Source organism: Periplaneta americana, chromosome 3 (genome assembly GCF_040183065.1).
Source record: "Periplaneta americana isolate PAMFEO1 chromosome 3, P.americana_PAMFEO1_priV1, whole genome shotgun sequence".
NCBI lineage: Eukaryota > Metazoa > Arthropoda > Insecta > Blattodea > Blattidae > Periplaneta > Periplaneta americana.
This window is the reverse complement of record NC_091119.1, coordinates 141,822,182-141,848,947: the sequence shown is the minus strand read 5'-3', so window position 1 is coordinate 141,848,947 and position 26,766 is coordinate 141,822,182. Positions and strand designations below refer to the sequence as shown.

Below are 26,766 nucleotides of genomic sequence, written 5' to 3'. Positions count from 1 at the left end.
GGTTTGTCAATCCCGTGATTTTGAAATTCTGAATTCAAAATTTCTATACACACAATACGCACAAACACACATACAAACACGTTTCCGGAAGAAAACAGCTTTACTTGTAATATTTAATCTAAAATTAATTCCTCCGTACATAAGAAGCACGTTTTTTCCCTGTAACTTATGACATTAGTTTACGTAAATGTCAATAAAACTACAATTTTCAAAAATAAGGATGCAAACTTAAATTCAAATTCATTCAGATAACCTGTTCTTTCATACTGACTTAAGTGTTCATTAATATCTCCGTTAGTATCCATGGAATTTGGTTTCAAACTTTGAAATTGCTCTCCTGAAAAATTTGATAAAGTGGACAAAGCACGTTCTTTTCCTGTGCTCTTCATATGTTTTCTATATTTAAGATTGGAATTTTATTTCGGATTTAATTGTGATGTTTCTTTTCCTATGAATATTAGCAATTCTTCAGAACTTGTGCGATAATTTAATTCGAAATGTGTATGAAGTACAAGTTTATTTTCAGTGTATGTATTTTAAAAAAACTTTGATTTTCAGTACAGAAAGGAACAATAACGTAGAATCTCTTGTTACAATATGACTTGTAAAGGAACATCGCGTTAATTCAAGAAAGATATGTCATGAATCCTCAATCTATAGCCTAACATATAAGTTTAGTGGTCATCGAAACGTATCATCAAAAAGTCCAGTGCTATGTTGGAATTCGAAGTATAATTCGTATTACTTTATAAAGTCTTATTCCATACATATTATTTGCGAGTACTTTTATTTCCAGCGCAATATTTTTAATAACGTGGCATTCTTGTATAACTTATGCGAAATTTAATTTCGGAAGGAGCGTTTAGTAGATAATTTTTCAGTGTGATTATTTCAAAATACTTTGATTTTGAGTCCAGTAAAATACAATAACGTAGAAACTTCACTGCAATGTGATTTGTAATGAAGTCTGGCGTTAAATATAGACATAGCATGAATTCTCAATCTGCAACCTAAGGTATAGTGATCATCGAAGCGTTTCTTAAGAAAAGCCAGTTCTATCCTGGGATTATAAGTTTAATTGGTATTACATTATAAGATTTTATTTTATGCATATTATTTGCGTGTACTTTTGTTTGCAGCATTATATTATTAATAACGTGGCAATTATTATTTAAATTCCGAAGGAGTGTTTAGTACATTTTTAGTTGTTCTTTGCAAAACGTGTTATGTCCACTGATAATATTTTGTTGGTTTTTTTTGCGACATGTTGTTCCTTAATATCTTCTCTATCGATAAAGCTACAAATAAAGCGACTAAACGTGTTCTGTCCATGGTAGAAAACGATTGAAGAAGTTAGGTGCAGATGCAAGGAATGTTTTGTCCTCCTACTATACAGTTACATAATGTATTAATTCCTCAAATATGTAAAATGTGTTTTGTTCAATCATAAATCCTCTGCTACCACTATTACATCTGCAACCAAAGTAATTACTGTCCAATAAATGATTCCTTTGTGTATAATTCATGCTATTTCTTCTTTGTTGTGGTACCATGTTATTTTAATGATTTGAAGAGAATTTTGAAAATAATGTTGTAATGTTTTCAGCATTGAGGAACAGCTATGTACTGATTATTGTTAACAGGAAAAGTGCTTTTGTAGATACGATTGGAGTTTTAATAGTTGCCATTTAATACAGTGAATTGACAGTAATAATGAATGAGGAAAATAGAGTGGCAACCTCAAACAATAAAGTAACATCTGCTGCTCCCGACAGAGCTCGAAAAAAGACGAGAAATGAACAATCCTTGAAAGGAAACAAGGCGAAACGAATGATGTTAGCTATGTTCAGTTACTGCCTACTGTATTCAAATATTAGTATAAATAATTTATTTTATGCTCTATGATAAATTGTTTAGTTTATTATCGTTTCTATAATGCATGTAATTTTACAATATTACTTTATATTGTTTCAGATACACTGCAAACGTTTCCCAAGACCCCCAAATTGTCAGCATCCACAAATTGAAAACTCAGATGCTTTGAATTTACATTACAGGATGTGAGATTAATCAACCAGAAGTTCTTCCAGGAGCCAGATCTACATGCAAAATGAAATGGTTCTGAAGTATGTGACGCTGCTATCACCAAAACGCAAACGATCTCGCAAAAATTCTTTCAGCAAGTCTGTATCAGTAAAATGTTACCGAGTAAATATGAAGAGAGGATAATGTTCACTCAGGTATGTACAGAGCAGTCTATGATATTCTCTACAACACTTGGCAGCAAGTGAGCCTGGCACGGTGTCAGCGCTTGTCATTCCCTGTGAACGGGGTCCGCCACAGTCGCACGCTACAGTCTTTCTTTCTCTGTCTCTGCTTTCTCTCTCTTTGCCTGCCTTCAAGGACATAGCACATGGCCACATTGCAACAGATAGCTGCTCTTCAGTTGTCTATGAGTTCTGTTGACGTTTGTATTGATGTACCTATGTCTTAGATGAAGATTGAAGATTGTGGCTTAATAACTGTGGCTTGTAAACTTTTGTGATGCCATACCAAGCCACAATCTTCATTCTTCATCTAAGACGTACGTACATCAATTCAAACGTCAACAGAGCTCATAGACAACAGAAGAGCAGCTATCTGTTGCAATGTGTCCTTGAAGGCAGGGAAAGAGAGAGAGAGCAGGGACAGAGAGAGAAAGACTGTAGCGTGCGACTGTGGCGGACCCCGTTCATCGGGAATGACAAGCGCTGACGCTGGGCCCGCTTGCCGCCGAGTGCCGGTAGAGAATGTCATAGACCGCTCTGTAGAAATAATTCTGTTCCTAGAAGCACTTCAAATAGGAAGATCTCGTCTTCAAAATTTATGTAACAAATTTCTCAAGCAAGGTGTTTGGTCAAAAAAACAAGAGGTGGCATTTTTCGAAATAACAAATTTGTCCATAAGAGACATCAGTTAAAATATTAATTGAGAAATAACCATTTCAGAGTCACTACTGCAGATCAAAAAATGTAAACCAGCCATTTAAGCATTTCAGCTATGTGGGATGAGTACAAGAAAGCTCATGACTAGGAGCGTCATGTCAATTATGAATACTTTCGAAGTATATTTGTTAATGAGTACAACATAAGCTTTGCAAGTCCTGCAACTGATTGTTGTTCAACATGTTTACGAATGAAGGAGAAAATTAAAAACTGTGCAAATCCTGCAACAAAAGATGATTTTCGATTACACCTTAAACTATATGAAAAGCGAACTAATATATTTTTCTTCTACTTAAGTCTAATGAAGAAGAGCATCTTACTTTGAGCTATGACTGCCAAAGAAATTAGAATTAGTAGAATCTATTCCCATGATATCAGCCTCAACACTAAGTGCAAATTATATAAAACATTAATAAGACCAGTCTTGCTGTATGGATCTGAAACCTGGACAGTTGGCAGTGCCGACAATTGTAGGCTGAGTATATTTGAGAGAAAGGTTCTGAGGACGATATACGGACCGTAAATGATGAAGGCAGTTGGAGGAAAAGATATAACTATGAATTATATCAACTTTTTAAAGCACCAGATGTTTGCAGAGAAATTAAAGCTAGGAGAGTCAGGTGGCTGGGCCATATCTGTAGGAAGGATGAAAATGATCCTTGCAAGAAATTGACTCTCACTATACCTTTCGGCACCAGAAAAGTAGGGAGACCTCAGCTAAGATGGCTGGATGAAGTGGAGAAGGATATAATAGCAGCAGGTGTTAGAGGATGGAAAACAAAGGTGTTAGATCGAAGGACATGGAAAAGCATCGTTGGGGCGGTCAAGGCTGGAACACGGCTGTAGAAACAAGGAAAAAGAAGAAGAATCTATTCCCCGTAGAATTGATGTTGTAATTAAAAGTAAAAGTTGCCCTATAAAATACTGAAATTCCCTCTCTAAAGAGTGAATGTAAAAATAACGTGAATATTTAAAATAAGCGTTCTTTTTTTCTCAATAAGTTTTATTATATTTATTTACTTTTCCTTTTCAGCATAAAATAGTTTAAAATTTTCTTGATATATTTTTAGCATAGAATGAATACTTCTCTATGTAGATGGGTTCTGTTAAATTGTTGTGCGTTTATCAATATGTTTCATCATATGAAGCCAGTTGTGTAGACCAATTTACAGACAGCCATCCATGGTGCGCCATATGTAGAAGACTGGTCTTCACTACACCCACTTTGAGAAGAGGTTGTGGGAGATTTATTAGGATACCTCAGAGGAACAGGAGCTTCCGGAGAATACCTGTGTTAATGGATGCGTGCTTATGCCGGAGATCGAACCTGGCTTCACAGGATTGAGTCCAGCGCTCTAGCCACTGGACCATCGTGATGGTTTTGTATAATATGTATAAATATTGTGTATATATATATATACATATATATATATATATATATATATATATATATATAAGTGCTCTGCCCATGGGCAGGTCTTTCATTGCAAACCCAGCATTTTCCAATCTTTCCTCTTTTCTGCCTTCCTCTTAGTTTCCTCATACGATCCATATATCTTAATGTCGTCTATCATCTGGTATCTTCTTCTGCCCCCAACTTTTCTCCCGTTCACCATTCCTTTCAGTGCATCCTTCAGTAGGCAGTTTCTTTTCAGCCAGTGACCCAACCAATTCCTAAATATAATAATAAATTATTTGCAAATAAAATATAAATATTTTGCGTCTATTTATGGAATTATCCGATTTACATCTTGAACACATTGCAATATTTAATATTTGGTTTTCCCCGTTTGTTATAATTCTTACAACTTTATATGCAGCATTCAGAAGCCACCAGACTGAGGATCCTGATTTATGAAGGGAGAGTAAATGTAAGTGAAGGAAAAATGGAGATAGTGCTCAAATGGTATTAATAGAAATCAAACTACTTTTGTATATTCACTAATACAATTTTTTTTTTGTTTTATTTTGTTTCTTTTGTTTCAGGCCCCGCTCATATCCTGTGCCTCATCGTGGCGAGCGGGTGAAACAAAGAATGATGCATGATGCCAGTTTTATTAATGGCTGAAAGTATTTTTCCAATTTTCCGTGACTTGCCTTATTTAGGACACTCGATATTTTAATTAATTCATGTTTAGGCCTATAACAAATTTCTAAGATGTCACTTACATAAAATTTCTTAGTAAAACTTTACCTACCAACACAATAAATACTGTAAAATGGAAAGGTTAATGCGTCCTTCTTTGGCTAAACAGGATAACTACAAGTAGTGGTACATACATAAGGCCAGGTCATAGACGCTGTTGATCGGATACTCATTAAAGTAAGTTAGAGATTACAAATTGACTTATTTTGTTTTTAAATATAAATGCATCATTGGTTATAATTTGTATCACACATCATTGACTTGAAATTATTTTTTTCAGTAGAAATATTCAACGAAGTTCACATGAAATAGGTTCATAGTGAAGTCTTCTTTGTATTTGTTTCCATTTTCTCCTTTCGTCCATTTTCCCTGTGACTCAAGGTTTCTTCATTTCCACACCTTTTATGTATTCTATTGTTTCTCCTGCTGGTATCTTTATACAGCTTTTTAGACGAGTCCAGTATTCATTGCTATTCTCAGGTGTGGATTTTAATGTAGCAGCTTTCTCTTGAAAATTTTCTGTTTTCCTCTTATCTTCTTCAGACGAAAATCTACTTCGATTACCAACAGGACATGGTCTGAGTTAATAAGGTAAAGCCTTTGCATTTTTTAAGCAATTTCGGAATATTTCCTGCACCAGTATGTAGTCTAATCTGATATCTGATTTCGTACCTTGGATATGTCCAGATATATCTTCTTCGTTTATGTTGTTGGAATAGTGTATTTTCAACATTCACTGGATTTCTGTTACAGATATTCACCAAAGATTCTCCTCTGTCATTTCTTTTTCCCAATCCACATTTTCCAACTCTTCGTCCATCTTGTCCTTCTTCTACTACTGCGTTCCAGTCGCCCATTAGGATTACGCAGCTCCCTTCCTCCTTCTCAACTACCTCTTCTATCTTGTCATAGCTTTCTTCCACTTCCTAATCTCCTAATCCACTACGTGGCATGTAAGTTTGCATAATAAATCCACAAAACCAGGGTCGTCTTATATGGCAGATAAAAGAAAAAGAGATATTACAGTTCTACATTAAAACCATTACATATATAAAAAAAAACAACAGATCACATTCGTTGTCTGAGGCAAAGAGCTCGTAAAATATATCCTGACTTTCACTGTTGACAGGGCCATCATATAGGTCCCATTCTGAATGTGACGAGTCGGCTTCTACTTCGCCATCACCAGTCCATAACAAATCGTCCTCTGTGCTATCCATCGCGTTAGAAATTCCATATTTCATTTAAGGGAAGAGGATGGTATTTTTTGGTGAAAAATTAGTAAATTTTCAAAAAACCTTTTTTTTTCCCTTAAAATACTCTGTGATATGTGTAGAATACATTGTATAATATTTTGTGAGTATTTGTGCCCTTATCGGTTGTTGAGACGCCATTTTTAAACTTCCTGCGCTCTGGACTTTTAAATCACACCGCCCTTTGTTTGTTGTTTCCGGAACTTCATATTTTTTTTCAAAACCAAATTTTTCTTTAAAATACTCTGTGATGTGTGTGGAATACATTGTATAACATTTTGTGGGTATCTGTGCCCTTATTGGATGTTGAGACGCCATTTTTAAAGTTCCTGCGCTCTGGATTGATTTCTGTTTCTGGAACTTAATTTTTTTGCTACATTGCCAGACAAAAATCGATATAATTTTTGAACTATTAAAGATATATGAATGAAATTTAAAATACACATTCTCTAGACTACTAGGAAACTTTTCTCTAATTGATTTCATTTTAAAAAGAAGTTTCTCTGTTTGCAAGAAAGAAAATAAAAAAAATGTTATTAAATTTTAATTATTTATTTAAAAAATGTAGGAACTAATGTCAAACTTCTGTCACAGATAGTTTGTAGAGCGTGCTTTTACAAATAAATTGTAACATAGTGTTTGAATTTATCTTTAAAAATGGCTTAGATATATCGAGTTTAGTAAAATCCTGCATTGGGTACATTTATTTTTCAAATCTGGCTCCCAAATAATTTTTTCAAAATATTTATATTTGGTTGAGTTGCTATAGCCATGAGCTCTCTACATACAAAAAATTAATATTTTACACCAAATAGGAAAAAAGTTTTAAAAATTACCATCCTCTCCCCTTAATCACTGTTTACACTTTCACTTTTTCCCATGACAGTTGATAGTTTGAGGGTATTTTAAAGGACAGATCTAAGCAAAACCATAATACTGTGCTTCAAATTTATACCTGGTATTATCTGAAGACTATCTTATTTGCGGAAATATAGGCTACGACAGTATGAATAACATTGGCGGACAACTAATCCTATAGATTCAAAATCCCCTATATCTACTTTCACAAACTGAAGGATGAGTAGGATGAATAGTGAAAAATTGAGGGAGTTTTCAACCTGACAGTGATTTTTAACAAACCTTTTGCTTTAAATTTAGTGGCTTTCTTAATTCAAACTATATAAATCATTATAATTCATTCTCTGCAAGCAATATGTGGACGTAACTCAATTACGAACAAAATGGTCTTTAGGAGGTTTTGAATCTAGAGGATTCAACTCATAGTTGTCCGGCATTTTGTTACTGCTACAGAAAAAGTTTTTGTAACTGTCATGAAAAACAGTCATGCTGTCTTCTCCTGTTATTCATCTTCTTGATTAATTCCTCGTCACGTACAAGGGCACGAATTTGAGGTCCATTGATCTTACAAAGCAGAAAAGGCTGAAACTATATGTTGCAAACAATTACAATCAGTATTCAATGCTCTGACAAACTGTTTCATCAAGTCAAATTTGATGTGAAGTGAGGGAAAAATGATTCTGTCTCGGCTAACGATTGGTTTATATAATATCATGAAGTCGACCGTGGTAAAACATGACCAAACTCGCTTTCAGTTTTTTTTGTTATAGAGTACAATTATTATCGAAATGTGAACGTGAGGCCAACAGCCGGCTGGTCTGACTGAGCGTTTCAAGAGCTGTGGCACCACAGATTATTATTATTAATGTTAATTGAGCACCCACGTGCAATGATGGGGTAAGTAGTTACGAAATATATTCATACTTACCCCATTATTGCATGTAGGTGCTCAATTATGTTCTTTCATGTCCTTCCAGTCAAAGTACTAACAACAATACGGCCTACCACAGAGTTTTGCGTTATTTTGGATGAGAGTGTCGAAATATAATTTTAATATGTTATTTCTATCACTGGGTTTGAAACGGAATTGTAGCGGTTTTATCCGTATTTAGTTTAACTTTATTACTAGTGAACCATTTATTTGATTAATAGTTTGTCTTTGACATAGGCCTACTTTTTATAAGCTACAGCTCATCGTCTTCTTCTATAAGCAGTAAGGACACAAGGAGCAGAAATAAAGAATGCCGGTATCGAAACACAATTTTAATATTTTATTGCTATTTGTTTTTCACTGGGTCTGAAACGGAATTGTAGTGGTTTTATCCGTATTTAGTGTAAGTATATTACTAGTGAGCCATTTATTTGGTTTATCGTTTGTCTTCGAAATAGGCCTACTTTTTATAAGCTACAGCTCATCGTCTTCTCTATAAGCAGGACGGACATAAGGAACAGAAATAAAGGATATTCATATTACATAATTTTGTTCATTAAGAAAGCACTCAACATACGAGAATAGCCTATATCAGTGTGTTCATTACCAATATTTTTTTTTTGTGAACACCCATCCAAGAAAGGCACGAGCCGCCACTGCGACCTACCCCAGAGTTTTGCATTATTTTGGATGCGAGTGTCGAAATACAAATTTAATATTTGATTGCTATTACTGGGTTTGAAATGGAATTGTAGCGGTTTTATCCGTATTTAGTTTAACTTTATTGCTAGTGAACCATTTATTTGATTAATCGTTTGTCTTCGAAATAGGCCTACTTTTTATAAGCTACAGGTCATCGTCTTCTTCTATAAGCAGTAAGGTCAGAAGGAGCAGAAATAAAGGATGCCGGTGTCGAAATACAATTTTAATATTGTATTGCTATTTGTTTTTCACTGGGTCTGAAACGGAATTGTAGTGGTTTTATCCGTATTTAGTTTAAGTACATTACCAGTGAATCATTTATTTTGTTTATGCCGGGCGTTGTTACACATTTATGCAGGAAAAAAAAATGCTGCTAATTAACAAAACTATGGACTTAACTTCATAAAATTTATATGAAATATGATATATCAGGTGTATTTTTCCTTTTGACATTATAGTTATATGCAGCACACACAACAGGCATGTTTTTTCTTCGTTTTTTTGTAGTTCTTACCTCCGTTATACAACATTGTAAGCAGACGAATTTATACAAAGGTGGGCGCTTAGTTCAGATCTGCCGTGTTTCGCGGTGGCACCGCAAAGAGCGCTGTACAGGACAACATGGGCACTCCATAGTCTTCTCTTTGTAACTCGTTGGTATACACACACTGTATACACAACATTGTAAGCAGACGAATTTTTACAACGGTGGGCGCTTAGTTCATATCTGCCGTGTTTCGCGGTGGCACCGCAAAGAGCGCTGTACAGGACAACATGGCCACTGTATATTCTCCTCTTTCTAACTCGTTGAGTTGAAGAAATGATTCAACTGTTAAGTTTACAGTTAAAATGGAATAACACACTGTTATAATTTAACAAATGTCGAAGAAACCGGGCGTGAAATTAGTTAGCGTGAAATTAATTTTTTCGTTGAATCGTCAGTACTAGTGTTCTCTAACGTCAAGGAATGAAACTACATTCTGGACTGTTCTATCGCCAAAGATTATAGTTCGTCGATGTTCGGGAATATATACATGCCGTATATGGTTTGGTTGGTGCTCGTAATCTGCTTGAGGTTAGGAAACAGGAATATATAAAGAATAAAACAATCATGGTTTGTAACTTTTATCAAGTTATATTTTTAACATCCGTTAAATTTATGCTTTGATCATTTTCAGAGTTTACTTAGATGACTCTACCATTGCGATAGATGTATTAGTTTTGTTTATAATCACAAATAGAATGCATGTTAACGGTGTGATTGACTGTCAAATAAGCTTCATTTAGGGCTAGACTAACAAGTTTGAATTAATTATTAAAATAGTACATATCCTTGTTTCTAATATGTACAAATTATAATTCATTCCTCGTAAATTTGATGTTATGAGTGTTGGAGAGTTTAGTGTGTGAGTTTTTAATTGATTATGACGTTTGTATCATTTAATTTCAGCAACCGCAAATTATCCTCTTGAAGGAAGGTACTGAGAATTCTCAGGGTAAACCTCAATTAATATCTAATATCAATGCTTGCCAAGCAGTTGTGGATGCCGTTCGAACCACCTTAGGCCCTCGCGGAATGGATAAGCTTATTGTGGATAATAATGGAAAATCAACAATATCTAATGATGGAGCAACAATTATGAAACTTTTGGATATTGTTCACCCAGCTGCAAAGACGTTAGTTGATATTGCCAAATCTCAAGATGCAGAGGTTAGTTTTTTATCGTTTTATGTTACAAATAGGCCTAGGTTATGTACGGTAACGCTTCATTTGAGTATTACTATGCTTGAGAATGAACAACTTTTATTTTTGCAACTTTACTGACATCTGTTCAGTTGCTGAACATAACTTTTAAGTTAAAGCTTAGAAGTTACGTAATTTGCTAGGAGACTTCATTACATATAGACAGTTTGTACATTAACCCTGTAGTTATTAAAGTAATAATCAAAAGTTAGGTTAGGTATGTTTACGTTTAGTGTAAAATTGATTTATGTGCAACGACGTCAACTATCAAATTACCGAGTTAAAAATGAAAGCATTTATAAAGTAACTGATGTATCTATTAAGAATAAATGAAGATTAGGGTTAATGAACATTGTCTGGCGTTCACTTGCGTTACTTCTGCGCGAAGCACTTATCACTAATCTTTCATCAAATTCTTAATTTTTATCGTTGACAGGCTGCTTGTCACCACGGGCGAGGAGGAGGAATGAGTATACATAAGTTAATATACATTCATGAAAGTCTTGGGTTATTTCTTTTTCGGTTATTTCATAGAAATGGTGTAGGTACTAAATTATTCCAGCTGCTGTGGATATGCGTTTAAATGGGTGGTTCCGTTGTGACGAAACGTAACTGATGTCATGATAAATCTGTGGTGTTCGGGTAAAGGGGTATAAGTCATTTTTTTGTACAGGTGGAATTTTGTTCCCCAGATGAACACACAAGTTAAATTATACAAGTGAGTGTGCAAAAATCAAAAGAATACTAGCAGTTGATGTGTTTTATTTGTGTAGAAAATTATTTGGAATAAGGAATCCAAGTTTAATTTTCATTTATCTCCGAACTCATTTTTATGACTTATCTCCCTTTACCCAAACAACACAGAAATTAATGTACAGTATAGTAAGGCCTATTATATTTTTTCGTATCATAGGATAAGGATAGGCGACAGTAGTGCACAGAAAGTTCAGGTGATTTTGAAAATGAAAACCTCAGCGCTAGTTTCGACGAGTATTTCCCCTGGACCATAAATGCAATACAGATTGAGTAAAATCACCTGAACTTCCAGTGCGCTATTTCTCTTAAGAGCAATTCTATATTTCAGTTACTTACAAATAAGTATATTTACCTTTGACTTAGCTGAGATTCGATCCAACTTCTGTTCTCTGAAGAGGTGGATACATTTCTCCCAGTTCATTAAAAAATAATGCATGCGTTCACGATGATCTGGATATGCTCTCTTGAACATGAACTCTGTTAAATATCCAATATCCGTAAATACGGCTTATACACATCAGACAAACGCAACAACATGGCTGAGGACCACTTCTAATTGGCTGATATCCATCACCATCCTTACATAACCATATAAATTCTGTAGCACATATACTACAACCTCCACACAAACCAACATCACGAGATGTATAACCACATGCTCCTTCCATCGCCAGAACTAATGTCAAAGTGACAGAGACAAAATTAAAACAATCGAATTAATGTGATGCTATCATACATCGACCTATACCCATCAGACAAACACAACAATATGTCTGAGGACCACTGATGTCATTAAGATGTGCAACATGGTTTGTCTTTGTACTCAGTACACCTCTTCTATGAAATCACTTTTTTTTTTCTAACGATGCGATGAGCACCAGTTTTTTATATTGTCGTATGAAGTAAATTAATAATTGAACATTTGGAAGTTCAATTTATGTCAAAAAACTTTTCATTCAGTAAGTACGTCGAGTTAGCTTTGTGGTAGCATGTCTGCCTCCAGACTAGCTGCCCAAGTTCGATTCCTGGCAGGATCAGAAATTTTCATGTAAAATTTCTACGTCGGGACTAGGAGAGTGGTGGTGCACAACTTCTAATCACTAAATTGTGCACCAATATGTTTGGGTTAAATCCCAAATTAATCCGCAGTGCATATGAAGAGAAGGCATATGTCAATGTTGATAGTGATTCGTTCGACGGATGAGGACGTTAAGCCTGGCAGCCCCCTTGGTGCTATTCAACAGGAATAGGCTACGTGCCGGCACCTGGTTTCCCCTTCTCCCTTCCTCATCGTCATCACTCATTCCATACACTACCTTACATTCACCCTAGCACACGATATAACTCTCAACTATAACTCTCAACGGATACACATCATGTACAGTGTGGCCCGCCGAAGTGGTGTGCAACTAGAACATGGGGCGCGCTTCCTAACAGGGGCAGCGGCATTTTCCCTAAGGTTAGAGCACAGTTTAGGTGTGTGTGTATTAATCGGAAAAAATGTCATAAACATGCATCCTATTCTCAATATTTTCTAGCCCCTAATGTTCGATTAATATACACACACCTGAACTGGGCTCTAACCTTAGAGGAAATGCCGCTGCCCCTGTTCGGAAGTGCGCCCCTGCCATCTGTCCACTATATGTGGAACCCGAATCACGTAAAGTGAAGTGGGTAGGCATTGGATACATACATGCATATATATCTTTCATTCAGTAAAGCAAATTATTAAAGTGCAGTTATGTTTGTTCAAATGTTTGATTATTAGAGAGTGGTTATTTTGGATGTAGCGCTGGACCGAAATCAATAGTAATCAAACATGAATGAACTCACATTCCATATGCGTATAGTACAATTTCAGATTTTATCCTGAACTAGACCTATACGAAAAATTATAATTTATTATAATGTATATTATTTGGAGGGGGAGGAGAATTTGTCTAGTTTCGACTCGTTCTCTTATCTTTACTATAATATTTACACACAACGATGTGGAATTTTTATTTAAAAATTAAGGAAATTATATTTAATTAAATTCTATTAATTTAGGCCTAGTATAACATACTGGCTAATGTTGGAGAGTATGTGAATCAGTGGCGTAGCATGAAATTTTGAGCAGGGGAAGCTAACTCAAATTGTCTTCCACGCACATATGAAATAACGTATTGGAAAAATATAGTCTTAAAGTAAATAGTAGTCAATGTCAAGTCAGCAGTCCGAAGATTGGTTGGAACCTCGTAAGTAACACCAATAAGACATCTCCTCAAATGGTACCTAGTAAATTATGATTTCATGGTTTACACATATCTCTAACAAATAGACACATATACGTATAATTTAACACTAGCTCACTGTCTGTCATATTTAGAGAAATCACAATATTAACGGTCAATAAATACAGTTAGTAACTACGTAAGTATGCATCAAGGGAGTTGGTTGTTTGTTTTTTAAATCACACTTTTGTTCATAAGTCAGTCTTGATAATGGAATTGTCCTAAAAATTCAAGTAAATTAGTGTCAGCAACAGTTATTTCACTCATTATTTATTATATCAGACACAATGCACACTAATACTTCAACTAAACACAACTCACGAAAGGGATAACTCGGAAACTAAATTCTTTTCCATGTTAAAGCTAGCTTCTTGCGAGCCTTGCAACCAGGGTAGTTTGTTAGAAAGAGATGGAAAATGTGCGGGGTGGGTTACACAGAAAAATGAGGGGATTGGAAGCTGATGTGTGCAGGCTTCATGTTTACTGCTGCATCACAAATCATCCTGAGCTGCCGCATCACAATACGTAAATAAAAATTGTATTAAAATTAATAAATACTTTTGTTCATAAACTGGAGGTTCGTTATGAAATTATTATTAACTGGGGAAGCTGAGCTTTTTAGCTTACATTGACGCTACGCCACTGATGTGAATGTAAATGGCAAAGAGTGAAATTGATTTTCTGGGATTAGAGTGTAATGCCAGTTTAAGTTACTCATACTTATATTTTTTTTTAAGGTATATCATTGAGCTATTATGGAAATACATGTGCTTGTTTGTTCATTTATTATATTAAGATTAATCAGTGGTAATGTAAGGAATTTTTTTTCTCCTGCTATTGTGCTTAAGTAAGCGAAAGTGTAGCTTAAATGAGCAGGTGAGCAGGCAGAGAATAGTTGGTGGATAGACTGATGGCTTATGAAGAAATAAAAGCCATTTCATCTCCTCCATACATCTTTTAGTCATTCTCATGATCTGACGTAAATCATTTATAATATTGTTCTTAGCAGTTTATTAATAGGCTGGTTTTATCATTCAATACATCGACAATATCTCCAACTACAATCACCAATATTGTCTCATATCACATGCGAATGACCCATTCCTGCCACTACTTTGTTTACAACCCATGTTTTATAAATTCTAACTTTCTGCCTTTCTCATAAGGAAAATGTTGTTGTTTTCTAATGCCAGGCATTTGACAATGAAGTCATTTGACCTCTTGCACTCCAATATTTTTCAAAGATATTATCATGACCAGCCACTGAAGCACAGATTTTGAGGTGTTCCGAATCCATTTCTTGGTTTGAGTTGCACAATGGGCAGTTAGGGGACTGATATATTCCAATTCTATGCAGGTGTTTGGCCAAACAATCATGGCCTGTTGCCAATCTAAATGCAGCTACAGACGATTTTCGTGGTAAATCGGGAATTAACTGTGGATTTTGATGCAGAGAGTTCCATTTTTTCCCTTGGGATTGTGTTATTAAATTTTGTTTGTTGAAGTCTAAGTATGTAGATTTAATAAATCTTTTCACAGAGTAATACGTAGATTTAGTAACAAGTCTGTAAGTAGCAGTGCTGCCCTTCTTTGCTAAAGCATCTGCATTCTCATTTCCCAGGATTCCACAGTGGGATGGTATCCATTGGAATACAATTCTTTTATTGAGTGATATTAATTGAGAGAGCATTTTAGTTATTTCTGCTGTTTGAGATGAAGGTGTGTGTTTAGAGACTATTGATAGAATAGCTGCTTTGGAATCTGACAATATAACTGCATTCCTAAATTTATTGATGTGGCATAGATGATTCCTGAGACTTTCCCTTATTGCAATGATTTCACCATCAAAACTTGTTGTTCCATATCCAAGAGATCTATAAAGTGAGAAGAGACAGCACGTAACACCTGCACCGGCACCTTGTTCTCTGGAGATCAAGGATCCGTCGGTGTATAAATGAAGCCAGTTTTGTGGAGGGTACCTAATATTAATTGTCTCTAAAGACAATTGTTTCATATTTCAGTGTTTACTTCTGATTTCAGTATTTCTTCTGTTAAATTTATATTATATTCTATATTTAATAGAGTTAAAGGGTTTGGTTTAATTTGTAAGTTTTCTTTTAAATTCGGGATATTGATTTCCTGTTTTAATTCTTGAACAATGGATATGAAACTTTTTTGAGTTTTCAATCTACAGAGAGGACTGTATGAATGCCAATTGTTTCCTGGTAATCTGATAAGTTTTTCATATTGAATCAGTGCTTTTTCTTCTATTGTCATTTTGATGCTGTTAATGTTAGTGAGGAATCTCATAGAATCTATTGGAGTTGTTTTGATTCCACCAGTAATGAGCCTGAGAGCTTGGTTTTGAACATATTCTATGTCGTTTATGAAAGGTGAAGTAATCAAAATTTCTCCGCAGTATGTCAGCACTGGCTGTATAAACATTTTGTATGTAGTGTTCAAAGTATTCCTAGAGCATCCCCATTTCTTTCCTGCCAGTCTTTTTAGAAGGGAGAATCTTTTACGAGCCTTTTCAGAAATGTATTTCAAATGGTTGCTCCATGTTAACTTACTATCGAAAATAACTGCAAGATATTTGGATTCATAAGTCCTAGGAAGGTGTTGGCCATTGTATTGGATATTGAATTCTCTTTCTCTTTTACCGAGTGAAAATATTTGGTAGTTACTTTTGCTCATAAGGAAAATATAAACATTGAAAAATCACATGTATAGGGTAACAGTTACATATTACTTCTATATTGACAGTTGCACGTAGGTAGATATGTGGGTTGTGCAGTAAGACAAAGTGCAATTTTTGTGCATGTATGCTATTACTTGGAAGTACAATGACAACAGATACTTGTATCCCAGTATTCCATCTGTTGATAATAAAATTTTTATTAAACATCGACCTATGCAAACAAATTATATAAGAAGTATTAGAAAGAGAGTTGTGTTTTGAATGTGTGATATATGTTGTTGTTCGCTAATGGTCTTGGTTTTGCATCTCTTTCATTTGCCATCTTGCATCCCACTAGTACTTCTCTAGCTTAGAATCTTCATCAGTATCGATCTCCGTGATGGTTGACACTTGTAAAGATGATCTTTATTCACTATTTGCCGATTTCGACATAGTGGGCAGTAAGGTGATGTGTAGAGTGATATATTGTGAGGTGAACTGCCAAAGTCATGTCCTGTGTGGAGACTGACTAAGATCACTGCATGGGCTGATTACCTGGTTGGGTTTTTCCCGAGGTTTTCCCCAACTGTAAGGTGAATGCCAGATAATCTATGGCGAATCCTCGGCCTCATCTTGCCAAATATCATCTCGCTATCACCAGGCTCATCGACGCAAAATAACCACGTATTTGATACAGCGTCGTTAAATAACCAACTACAAAGATCACTGATGCTGTGATGAGGATGTATGGGATTAAGTGCTTATTCATCAACATTTCACTTTTAATTCAGAAATGTTCGTCTAATTTGCTTTTATTGTTCTTTGAATTTTGCTGCTTCAAATGTTACTGTAGAGCTGATTGCAAAATATTGGTACAAAACAGGTCACTTTCATGTGGTGTACCCTGGATAACGCTAAATTACCTATAAAACTGCTTACGATGTGCTCCAAAGTAAAATATAAATTCACAGGCAAAAATGTAGATTATTATTATTATTATTATTATTATTATTATTATTATTATTATTATGTATTAGTTAAGTAATATTTTGTAATTCTAGGTGGGTGATGGTACAACTAGTGTAGTTCTATTGGCTGGCGAGTTTTTGAAACAGATTAAACCTTTCGTGGAAGAAGGTGTTCACCCACGTATTATCATCAAAGCTTTTCGCAAAGCAATGCAGCTGACCATAGAGAAGATCAACACCTTAGCTGTGAAGGTATGTGTTCAGACTGGAATTTATATTTCGTAACTGCTTCTCTTCCACCACCATAATCAGCAGCAGCATACAAGTTTGAAGTTAATAGAAATTGTTCGAATTTCGCAGAGGTGCCTACACAGTGTTTGATTAATTGATGCCTTTTCAGTTAACCTACATTATTTCTATCTGAAGACTTATTGGTGACTTTTGTTTTGGTATCCAGTCATTTTTTATTCTATTGACATGCTGTATCAAATTTATTCTGCACTTCTTATCTTACATATTACATTGAATATATTATGTTTCTATCTAATGTCTTAATTAGAATTCTTGTACATCCAAGAAATATCATTTTTGCTGCTACAATTCATTGTTCATATTTCCCCCTCTCCCCTCTCCCCCTCAGTGTAGTGTTCATTACTGTAAGTACCAGAATCATCATTAATGTGTAAAACTCAGAAGTCTTTCTTTATGTTATTTTCTTTAAAGTTTCTTTAGTTGTTAATATATGGCTAACTGCATTTATTTTATTATGTGCTTCTTTTATATACACACAACTCTAAAACAAAGTGATTCAAATTATTTTCATATACTGGTAAATTATTAGATTTTGTCATGGATGAAACCAGAGGAACCAGTTAAGATAATTCTACAGAAGGCACCATTTTTCTTACGAATAGCATAGAATACTGAGCACATTGTTTTACTTTCTGGCATCCAATGCTTTCCACAAACTAACCTAGATTATTCACTTGTTGTACATAGTAACGAATGGATATATTGCAGCCATATTGTCCACATCAGACATGAGCAAATGGATCATCATTTAAGTGTACAACACGATTTTAAATATGTCGAAATGCTACCTCCTTTGACAGTAATCTCTATTCCCACTGGTATTAAAATGCTTTCTTGCTGGTTCAATCCAGCCCCCAAACGCCTACTGTACAGAAATTTGCACTTAGATCTCTAATAAACTTAAGTGCTTAGGTTATATGTGTCATCAGCACGTGCCATTATTGTGGCAATACATCCATTACTGTGCACAACAGGTGAATAGTTCTAGGTTATCCTGCAGAACATATTGAATCCTTTGGTCTAGTTCTGTAGAATTACCAAAATTAATAAAGTCATGAGAACAACCAAATAGGATACCCAAAACGAACATTAGAGAAGAGAAGTGCTGTGTAATGTCTATGATTTTGATATAGATTGAGAAGAAGAATGCTGAAGAACATCGGCAGCTATTAGAAAAATGTGCAGCAACAGCTTTGAGTTCGAAACTTGTCAGCCAGCAGAAGGGATTTTTCTCGAAGATGGTGGTGGATGCTGTACTTCTGTTGGACGAACTTCTTCCTCTCAATATGATTGGAATCAAGAAAGTGCCTGGTGGAGCATTGGAAGTAAGACTTATTTTTTTTTTTTAACATGCAATGTCACACTCGACCTACAAGGGGAAAAAATTGTAACTTTTGACTTGAAAGGTTCTTCTTTAAACTTGAAATTATTCGTGGTCAGGCCCTGATTTAGGATTTTAGGTACCCTGGGCACAGAAATGGTGTGCCCTCATTATAAGTGAAATATAACAATAATAATGTAAAACATTTTTATAATTCTGTTCATTATTTAGCGAATTTTTTTTTACGTTTATATTCCCTTACAAAGCGGGTTAGTTATAATAAGGTGAAATAATATGAAGTGAAGAGAATAATAAAATGACTATCAAATCATTTATGAGATGAATAACAGAAATAACAATTATTAAATTAGATTTCTGCCAGGTGTTTACGATTAGAGAAAGGCTTTTTTCCGACTTTCTTAAGAGCGAATTTTTCTGTCTGAAAAGTCTATTTTCAAAGTAATGTCTTTTCCATAACACACCAGAATCCGTTAAGCTTTCCATCTCCCTGAAGTGACTTTAGATTTTTCACATGTTTGAGAACAGAAAACCCTTTTTCTGCTGTGCAGTTTGTCATTGACAAGAAAAGAAATATATCTAATGCAATTTCAAGGTTTGAAAAATATGTAGGCCTACCCTGGAGGTTGTTCATTTTTATGTAAGAGAGCTGTGGTATTGTTTTCAAGCTTTCCTTCTTCCTAAGTTAGCAATGAATGAATAAATGGTTCTGATGAGCACATTTATTCTGAAATGCTCTCTGTTACTTCTATTCGATAATGTATATCAGCAAAAACTTTGCATTTACAGATAGAATTTTCACACAAAAGATTCCTTTTTATCTTACCAAAAACCTTCACAAAACTGACAATATTAAATAAATTGGTCTACATAAGCTCGTCATTTACTCCTCCTGGTCCTCATACCAGTTATGTAACTGTGAAACAGATTTTAAGTAACTGTTTATTTTGTTGTGATAATGTATAATTTGATCTCTAATTAGTTTTGCTTTTATTCTTTAGGACTCCCTCCTCGTAGCAGGTGTGGCTTTTAAGAAAACGTTTTCCTATGCTGGCTTTGAAATGCAGCCTAAGAAATATAACAATCCCAAAATTGCCCTTTTAAATATTGAACTCGAACTCAAAGCCGAAAGAGACAATGCAGAAGTAAGAGTTGAGAATGTAAAAGAATATCAGAGGATTGTGGATGCTGAATGGAAGATCTTATATGAGAAGCTTGATATGATTCATAAGAGTGGAGCACAAGTTGTTTTGTCCAAGCTGCCTATTGGTGACGTTGCAACTCAGTATTTTGCTGACAGGTGAGTCTCTATGTATTTGTATCTGAAGTTAATTTTGTTATTTGTTCTGTGTTAGGTCCGATTTAAACAGAGTAATACCAAATATATATTTTTCAGGCATTGAAATGATAAATATCAGCCAAGACTGTTTTTGTTTACTTCATCTCACTATGAATTTTCTTAATTATTTTACAGGGATATGTTCTGTGCGGGACGAGTTCCTGAAGAAGATTTGAAGCGTACTATGAAGGCATGCGGTGGCTCCGTTATGTCCACAGCTCATGATCTCAATGATTCTGTTCTTGGCCGTTGTGAATTTTTTGAAGAAAAACAGATTGGAGGCGAAAGGTACATTTTAATTTTACATCACATGTATTTGGGGATGTGTGATTGATTATGCTTTGTTTGTTCAAGTAGATGAATGATAGATAAAAAGTTGCATAATTATAGATTAATAGTTGTGGATATTGTTAAATATAAATTTTGGAACCATCCAAAACATGATTAGATAGATTTTAATTTTTCTATATAGTCGAAACATAAATTTATACTTCTGAGAGGACCAGAAAAAAATAGTGTAGAGAGAATTGTAGGCTTTTGGATGGTGTCCCAAAATATTTTATCAAATCTCGGAAACTCATATAGAGGGACGATTTTGTAAATTATTGCCTAAAAACTAAAGTATATAATTTTCTTTTTAAGTAGTTTAAAGAATAATTATAATTTTACTTGAACATTGGTAAATTACATAGCTTGTTTAGTGTAAAACATTTTAGCTACAAGTATCATTAAACTCTGAACAATAGCAGTGACATATGCAGGGAAACTTCATGAAATAATTTCTGTGCTTGTAAACATAAAGCAAGAAGTAAGTAAGAGAAAACAGCTTCACTCAGTATTCATACTGTAAAGTTGACTACTATTGTCTCGAAATTACTTCAGAATTGACGTTTGAGGTGGAAGTGCCACAGTGTGGTTCACAAGGTTCTCGTGCTTGTAACAATTTGTTACAAAAACATTCGGCCTGGGTGGCTGCATGTGTAGCAATTGGAGATAAAGCTATATCTTGAAATTACAACACCAGTAGAAGCTGAATAAATATCACTTAATTCTATATTATGATGGTTAGATGGCTATAGGCGAAGTAAACAACTTACCATGTTTACCTCTTTCGCTAGCACTCAGCTAGGTTCCCAGTGCAATCCTTTGCCAACAATTTATTTTTAGTATTTCTTGGGCGAGTGAATTCTTTGTTCTTCTGACATGTTGGATTCAACAATCTGTGGCATTACAGTCTAATGTTGGCCTTGGTGTCCTCCGTTAAGTCACGTCATTGATCTCTGTCTTTGCCTAGTCCTTTCCAGTTTCGATTATCTAGATCCTTACATCTTCGATTTCTTCAGGCCATCTTAATTTGGGTCATCTGCGTCCTCTCTGTCTTCAGAATTACTAAATAATACTTTTTGAGTAGGTTGATTTTCATATAGTCTACTTACGATGGCACAGTTCAATACAGCAACAACTTAAAAAAACATACTTCTGAGATAGTAGCATTTAAAGTTTTCCTCTTACTTTGGATTTAATAATTTTATACAATGAATTCCACACAGAAATAACTGAAAATGTTTCTACATGAAATTAAAATGAGCATGTTTCTGTTCTAAACAGAATTAAGTCGAAATGTTGCTGTATTGAATCACTTTTAAATGAACAGTGTTCTATTTCTAAAGAGAATTAAATCTTTTATAATCACAGAACTGTGCATTTTGACTTAATTTTCTATATACATGAGAAATTGTCTTGTGACCAATGCCTAGTAAACAGTAACTCCAAATAGCCATTTTTTGAGTTGTTGCTGTATTGAACTGGGCCATCAAGTTACTTGTCCCATCTATCTCAGTCTGACCCTTTTTATTATATTGATAATATCGTCTCGTCTTGTTGAATCATCTTCCTAGATACAATGCACTTCTTCATGGACTTCTAATCCTTGTCTTAAGATGTCAGCAAGCATTGTCCTTATCCTGTGATGGCGGTTGTTCCGCAATAACTCAGTCTTATGGCAGAAACCTAACAATTCTGTGTTAAAAATTTTAAGTGACCATAAATTTATTTGTTTGTCACCGCCTAATTATTAGGTAGTGTAGTGTAACATGGAGATAATGTTTCCAGGTACAACATATTCACTGGCTGCCCGAATGCCAAGACATGCACGATAGTATTACGAGGTGGAGCAGAACAATTTATGGAAGAAAGTGAACGTTCATTGCATGATGCCATCATGATTGTACGACGAACAATAAAGAATGATGCTGTTGTAGCAGGTAATATTTGAGCTATGAACACTGAATTGCTTAGGCTGTAGAATACATAATCATCCATATATTACACGTGTTTTTTTATTTCGTAGGTGGAGGTGCAATAGAAATGGAACTTAGTAAACTTCTGCGGGATTATTCTCGCACCATTGCTGGCAAGGAGCAGTTGCTAATAGGAGCTATTGCAAAGGCTCTGGAAGTCATTCCTAGACAATTATGTGATAATGCTGGTTTTGATGCAACAAATATTCTCAACAAGTTACGTCAGAAGCACGCACAAGGTAATCATTCTATTTCATTTTCAATTAATTCAAGTAGATTTGTTTATATTATTTAGGAATACATGTTTCGTATACTGTTATGTTATTTTAAAAAATACGAAATAGAATGCATGTAAATACAATCTAATGTTTTGTGTGTTAATACCTTCATAAACAGAGACATATTTTGTCTCCTGTTATTAATAATATAATAAAAGCACGAAAAGTTTACAAGGAGGCAAGAACTGTGCATGGTTCATTTAAGTTGTAAGTGATCGGTATATTTTTCACTCGAATTTGAAATATTTCTGTGCATATATCCAATGAATGCAGAAAGTGAGGTATTTTTGTAATTTATATTAATTTACTATGTTTTAATTTTTATGAAAGTATTGTGACACTGCAAAAAAAAAAAAATTATTTTGAAATTTTCAAACAAATACAAATTTTCAGCATCTCTGATCCCAGAAAAGTGGTTTTAGGTATGTGGTCTGTCTGTGCCTATGTACAGGAATTTCTCCTAAACTATTGTACAAGTTTTGTTCATATTCATTTCTGCAAGTCCATTTATCCTTATGATGCACATGGAGTATACTATAGTTCATTTTCAGTAAAGAAAATGAAAAAGTATTTGAAATAAAGAACTAAATAGTGATAAACTCGAAATTAGTTCTGCTGATTTTTAATTTGTTTCTTATATAAAATAAAATGAAACAATGAAATCAGCTAAGTGGCATGTTACCAGTGTCTAATGGTTTGGAGAAATTATCATATACAGAATAATTTTTACTTTTTGTTGCGAATTTTGTCGAAATTCCAAAAGCCACCAGGCCAGACTGAGTAGGTAGTCATTTCACTTTGTAACAAACATCTTATTGTTACAGAATTAGCATCCCTCGACATAAATGTATATTGTGAGGGAACACTAAAAATGTTAACATTTATATTACTTTTAAACATCAGTTTTTATAATTATAAAAGTAATATTAGAAATTATTACAATACACATACAACTTTATAAAGCAAAAAAAAAAAAAAAAATTGTAATTGTACTTGTAGCCATTTTTACTTTGCCTGGTGTCAGCCTGGGTGGCCCAGTTGGTAGAGTGCTGTCCTTTTGTGCCTGAGGTTGCGGGTTAAGTGAGCTTAAATGTGACAGGTTCATGTCAGTAGACCTACTGGCATGTAAAAGAACTCCTGCGAGACAAAATTCTAACACACCAGTGATGCTGATATAACCTCGGCAGTTGCAAGTGTCGTTAAATAAAACATAATTTACAATTTACATTGCCCGGTTTTAGATATAAAAGAGAATTACTATCAGTGTAGCCTTCTGAGTCCAAGAGCAGTAAGTTTAAACTTAAAAGAACTTCGAGTGAAATTTTAACAAAAAAGCAGAAATAATTTTGTATAATATATTTACCCCATTATCTCCTGGCCTAGTTGCCTCATAAGTGGTGCCTTCCTGGTATCACTTATGAAGTTCAGACCTATCTTCAGACAGTTGACTAAATAATATATTTCAATCCTTGGTGCAACAGCCCATGAAGGGCAGCTCAGTTGACTGCTGACCTCATGTTCATATGCCTCAGCAGAGGTGTGTGTTCATTCAATTAGTATAGAGGTATCGTATGGTCGTCATGATGAGCCAGTTATTTTAGCTGGTTTTCGTAACCAGATTTGCTATCTAAAGCCCTGTTCAGACAGTGCGTGTTTCCGTGATGGATTCCAAGGTGGCTGTGCTGATGGCTAGCCTGCGTGCTCACTTGCTGGAAGTAATGCACTGTGATGGCTGCTTTGGTGGCTAGCTTGCTGGATTTCGAGGGTAGGTTCCTTGCTATTTTTCGTGTTGGTTTGCAGGCTGGAACTAACGATGATGATGTCGCCATGTTCGTTCTTTTCCAACTAAACCTGTTTTTCTCTGTTCTTTAGTTTCTAAGAAACAGCAATTAAATATCGGACTTCAGCTGTTTGCACTTATGGCTTAATTACCTTATTACAACATTTACTATTGTTAATGTAGGACTTTAGTTGTTTTCTACTCACGGTTTAGTTTCTTTTTGACTATGAGTGTTGGCAACAGAAGAGATAGCAGATGATTTTTCGCTCCATGAGAACAACAACAATCACCATAGCCAACACGGAAGCCAGCACCATACCCAACATGGCACCCAGCTTGCTAGCCAGCAAGGAAACACGCAAGAAAACAAGTATTATCTGAACCAGGCTTAAATAGATCCCCAAATTCATCACGAAAATTTCATTTCCCATAAAGATTCGAACCAGAAGTCATTCTATAATTTAAGTTCAGGCATGAAATTTAGACCACGTTGCTACGGTGCAGGACTTGTTAGTTTGTTAGGAAATTATTTTTCGTTCATTACGAAACTGTATTTCATTTGCCACCTTACTTTATGTGATGGATGAGAAAGCGAGGGGAAACAAACACGAAAATAATTATATTTGATATGGATGAAGTAACTATTTTGTCTCTTTCATTTCAAATAAAAAGAGTGCAAATAACCAGAGTAGCTGACGCGCCCTTTTTAAACCCCACTAACTAATTTTCAAATAAAACTAACAAATCTCTTTTTGTAAAAGCTTCATTTCACGTGCATCATTATTTCAAGATAGTCATAAATATATAATTGGAACAAAACCTGTTAAATAGTTTTGGAGAATTTTCTGTACACAGACAATGTCCAAAACAATTTTTTGGTATGGAAATTGTAAAAACGTGTATTTCTATGAAAATTGAGATATATTTATATATGTCACAGTACTTTTTCTGTTGTCTTTGCATAATGAGAAAGTAAATATCACCATAAAATCATAGCTCTGTTTATAAGAATGACGTATGTTATGATTAGTATGCAAGAAATGGAGGTTTGATGTGTTGTGGCTGGATTATAGGTCACTGTTGGTATGGTGTGGATATCAACAAAGAAGACATCTCGGACAACTTCGAAATGTGTGTATGGGAACCAGCAGTTGTGAAGATAAATGCTCTCACAGCTGCTTGTGAAGCAGCGTGTCTGGTGCTTTCAGTGGATGAAACCATTAAGAATCCAAAATCAGGTGGCGATGCACCTCAAGGTCCTCCCATGGGTCGTGGAATGGGCAGGCCCATGTAGTTTCAACATAATAAAAGTAAACAACTCTTTGTAACGAAAGTTGAAAGGAAGATATTCCAACTGTCATTCGTTTCAGATGTATTATTTTATATTTCCATATGGATAGAACGTGTTCACCAAATAATCTCGCTTTTTTTGTATTAAGTTCTATTAATTTCATTCTTTTTAATTTAATATTGAGAAGTTGGCTTTATAACTCATTAATAAAAAAGTGCTAAACATTTGTGCAGTTTATATTTATTTAGTGTTCAACATTCAATTGTGAAATGTAAACTTATGGTATGCATATTATGTGAATTTATATGCACGAAATACATAGAAATTCTCCATTGATAATAATTCAGTCTCTCATTTAATGACATTTCATAAAAAGAGTTAACATTTTTTTGAACGTGTTTGAATATGTTTGGGTACTAACTATGTGTCCTAAAACACATTCACCATGTAAACTTGAAAACTCGTATATTTTATAGTTTGGGGATTCTTTAGACCATTTTTATAGTCCATCATGAAACCTTTGTTCACTCATATTCTGCGGATATTCAGTGTCACCAACATAAACATAAAATATCGTACGATACGTCCCTGATAGGGAAAATACTGCATTTTTTTATTTTGGTCCACAGCAAAATAGTGGTTCGATTCTCAGTCAGAGCATAAGGATCATCATCATATTCTTCACATTTTAGGCATAATGTGCCTGTTCCAGTTTCAGAGTTAAAACATCTTGCCATCTTTTAATTGGGCGTCCTTTCTCCTCTTTCCATTTGGTTTGTAATAGAGGAGCTGAAATGGTAGCCGATGTGGTTCCATTTCTACAGTGACTTCA

The 26,766-nt window shown here is 34.7% G+C and overlaps 1 protein-coding gene across 1 annotated transcript; it reads left to right on the top strand.

Moving 5' to 3' along the window:
- The first annotated feature begins 9,829 nt into the window (after positions 1-9,829).
- On the top strand, positions 9,830-26,276 carry CCT7 (chaperonin containing TCP1 subunit 7). Its single transcript, XM_069821698.1, has 9 exons — positions 9,830-9,988; positions 10,325-10,585; positions 17,389-17,547; positions 18,741-18,932; positions 19,948-20,246; positions 20,421-20,573; positions 22,398-22,549; positions 22,636-22,824; positions 25,717-26,276. The coding sequence occupies exons 1-9, from the start codon at positions 9,986-9,988 to the stop codon at positions 25,935-25,937; spliced, it is 1,629 nt and encodes a 542-aa protein (XP_069677799.1). The 5' UTR covers positions 9,830-9,985; the 3' UTR covers positions 25,938-26,276.
- The last annotated feature ends 490 nt before the right edge of the window (positions 26,277-26,766 follow it).

Coding starts and splice junctions, on each gene's coding strand:
- CCT7 (XM_069821698.1), top strand. Junction 18,933..19,947: donor TGCCTGGTGGAGCATTGGAA/GTAAGACTTATT, acceptor TTTATTCTTTAG/GACTCCCTCCTCGTAGCAGG. Junction 20,247..20,420: donor ACTCAGTATTTTGCTGACAG/GTGAGTCTCTAT, acceptor ATTATTTTACAG/GGATATGTTCTGTGCGGGAC.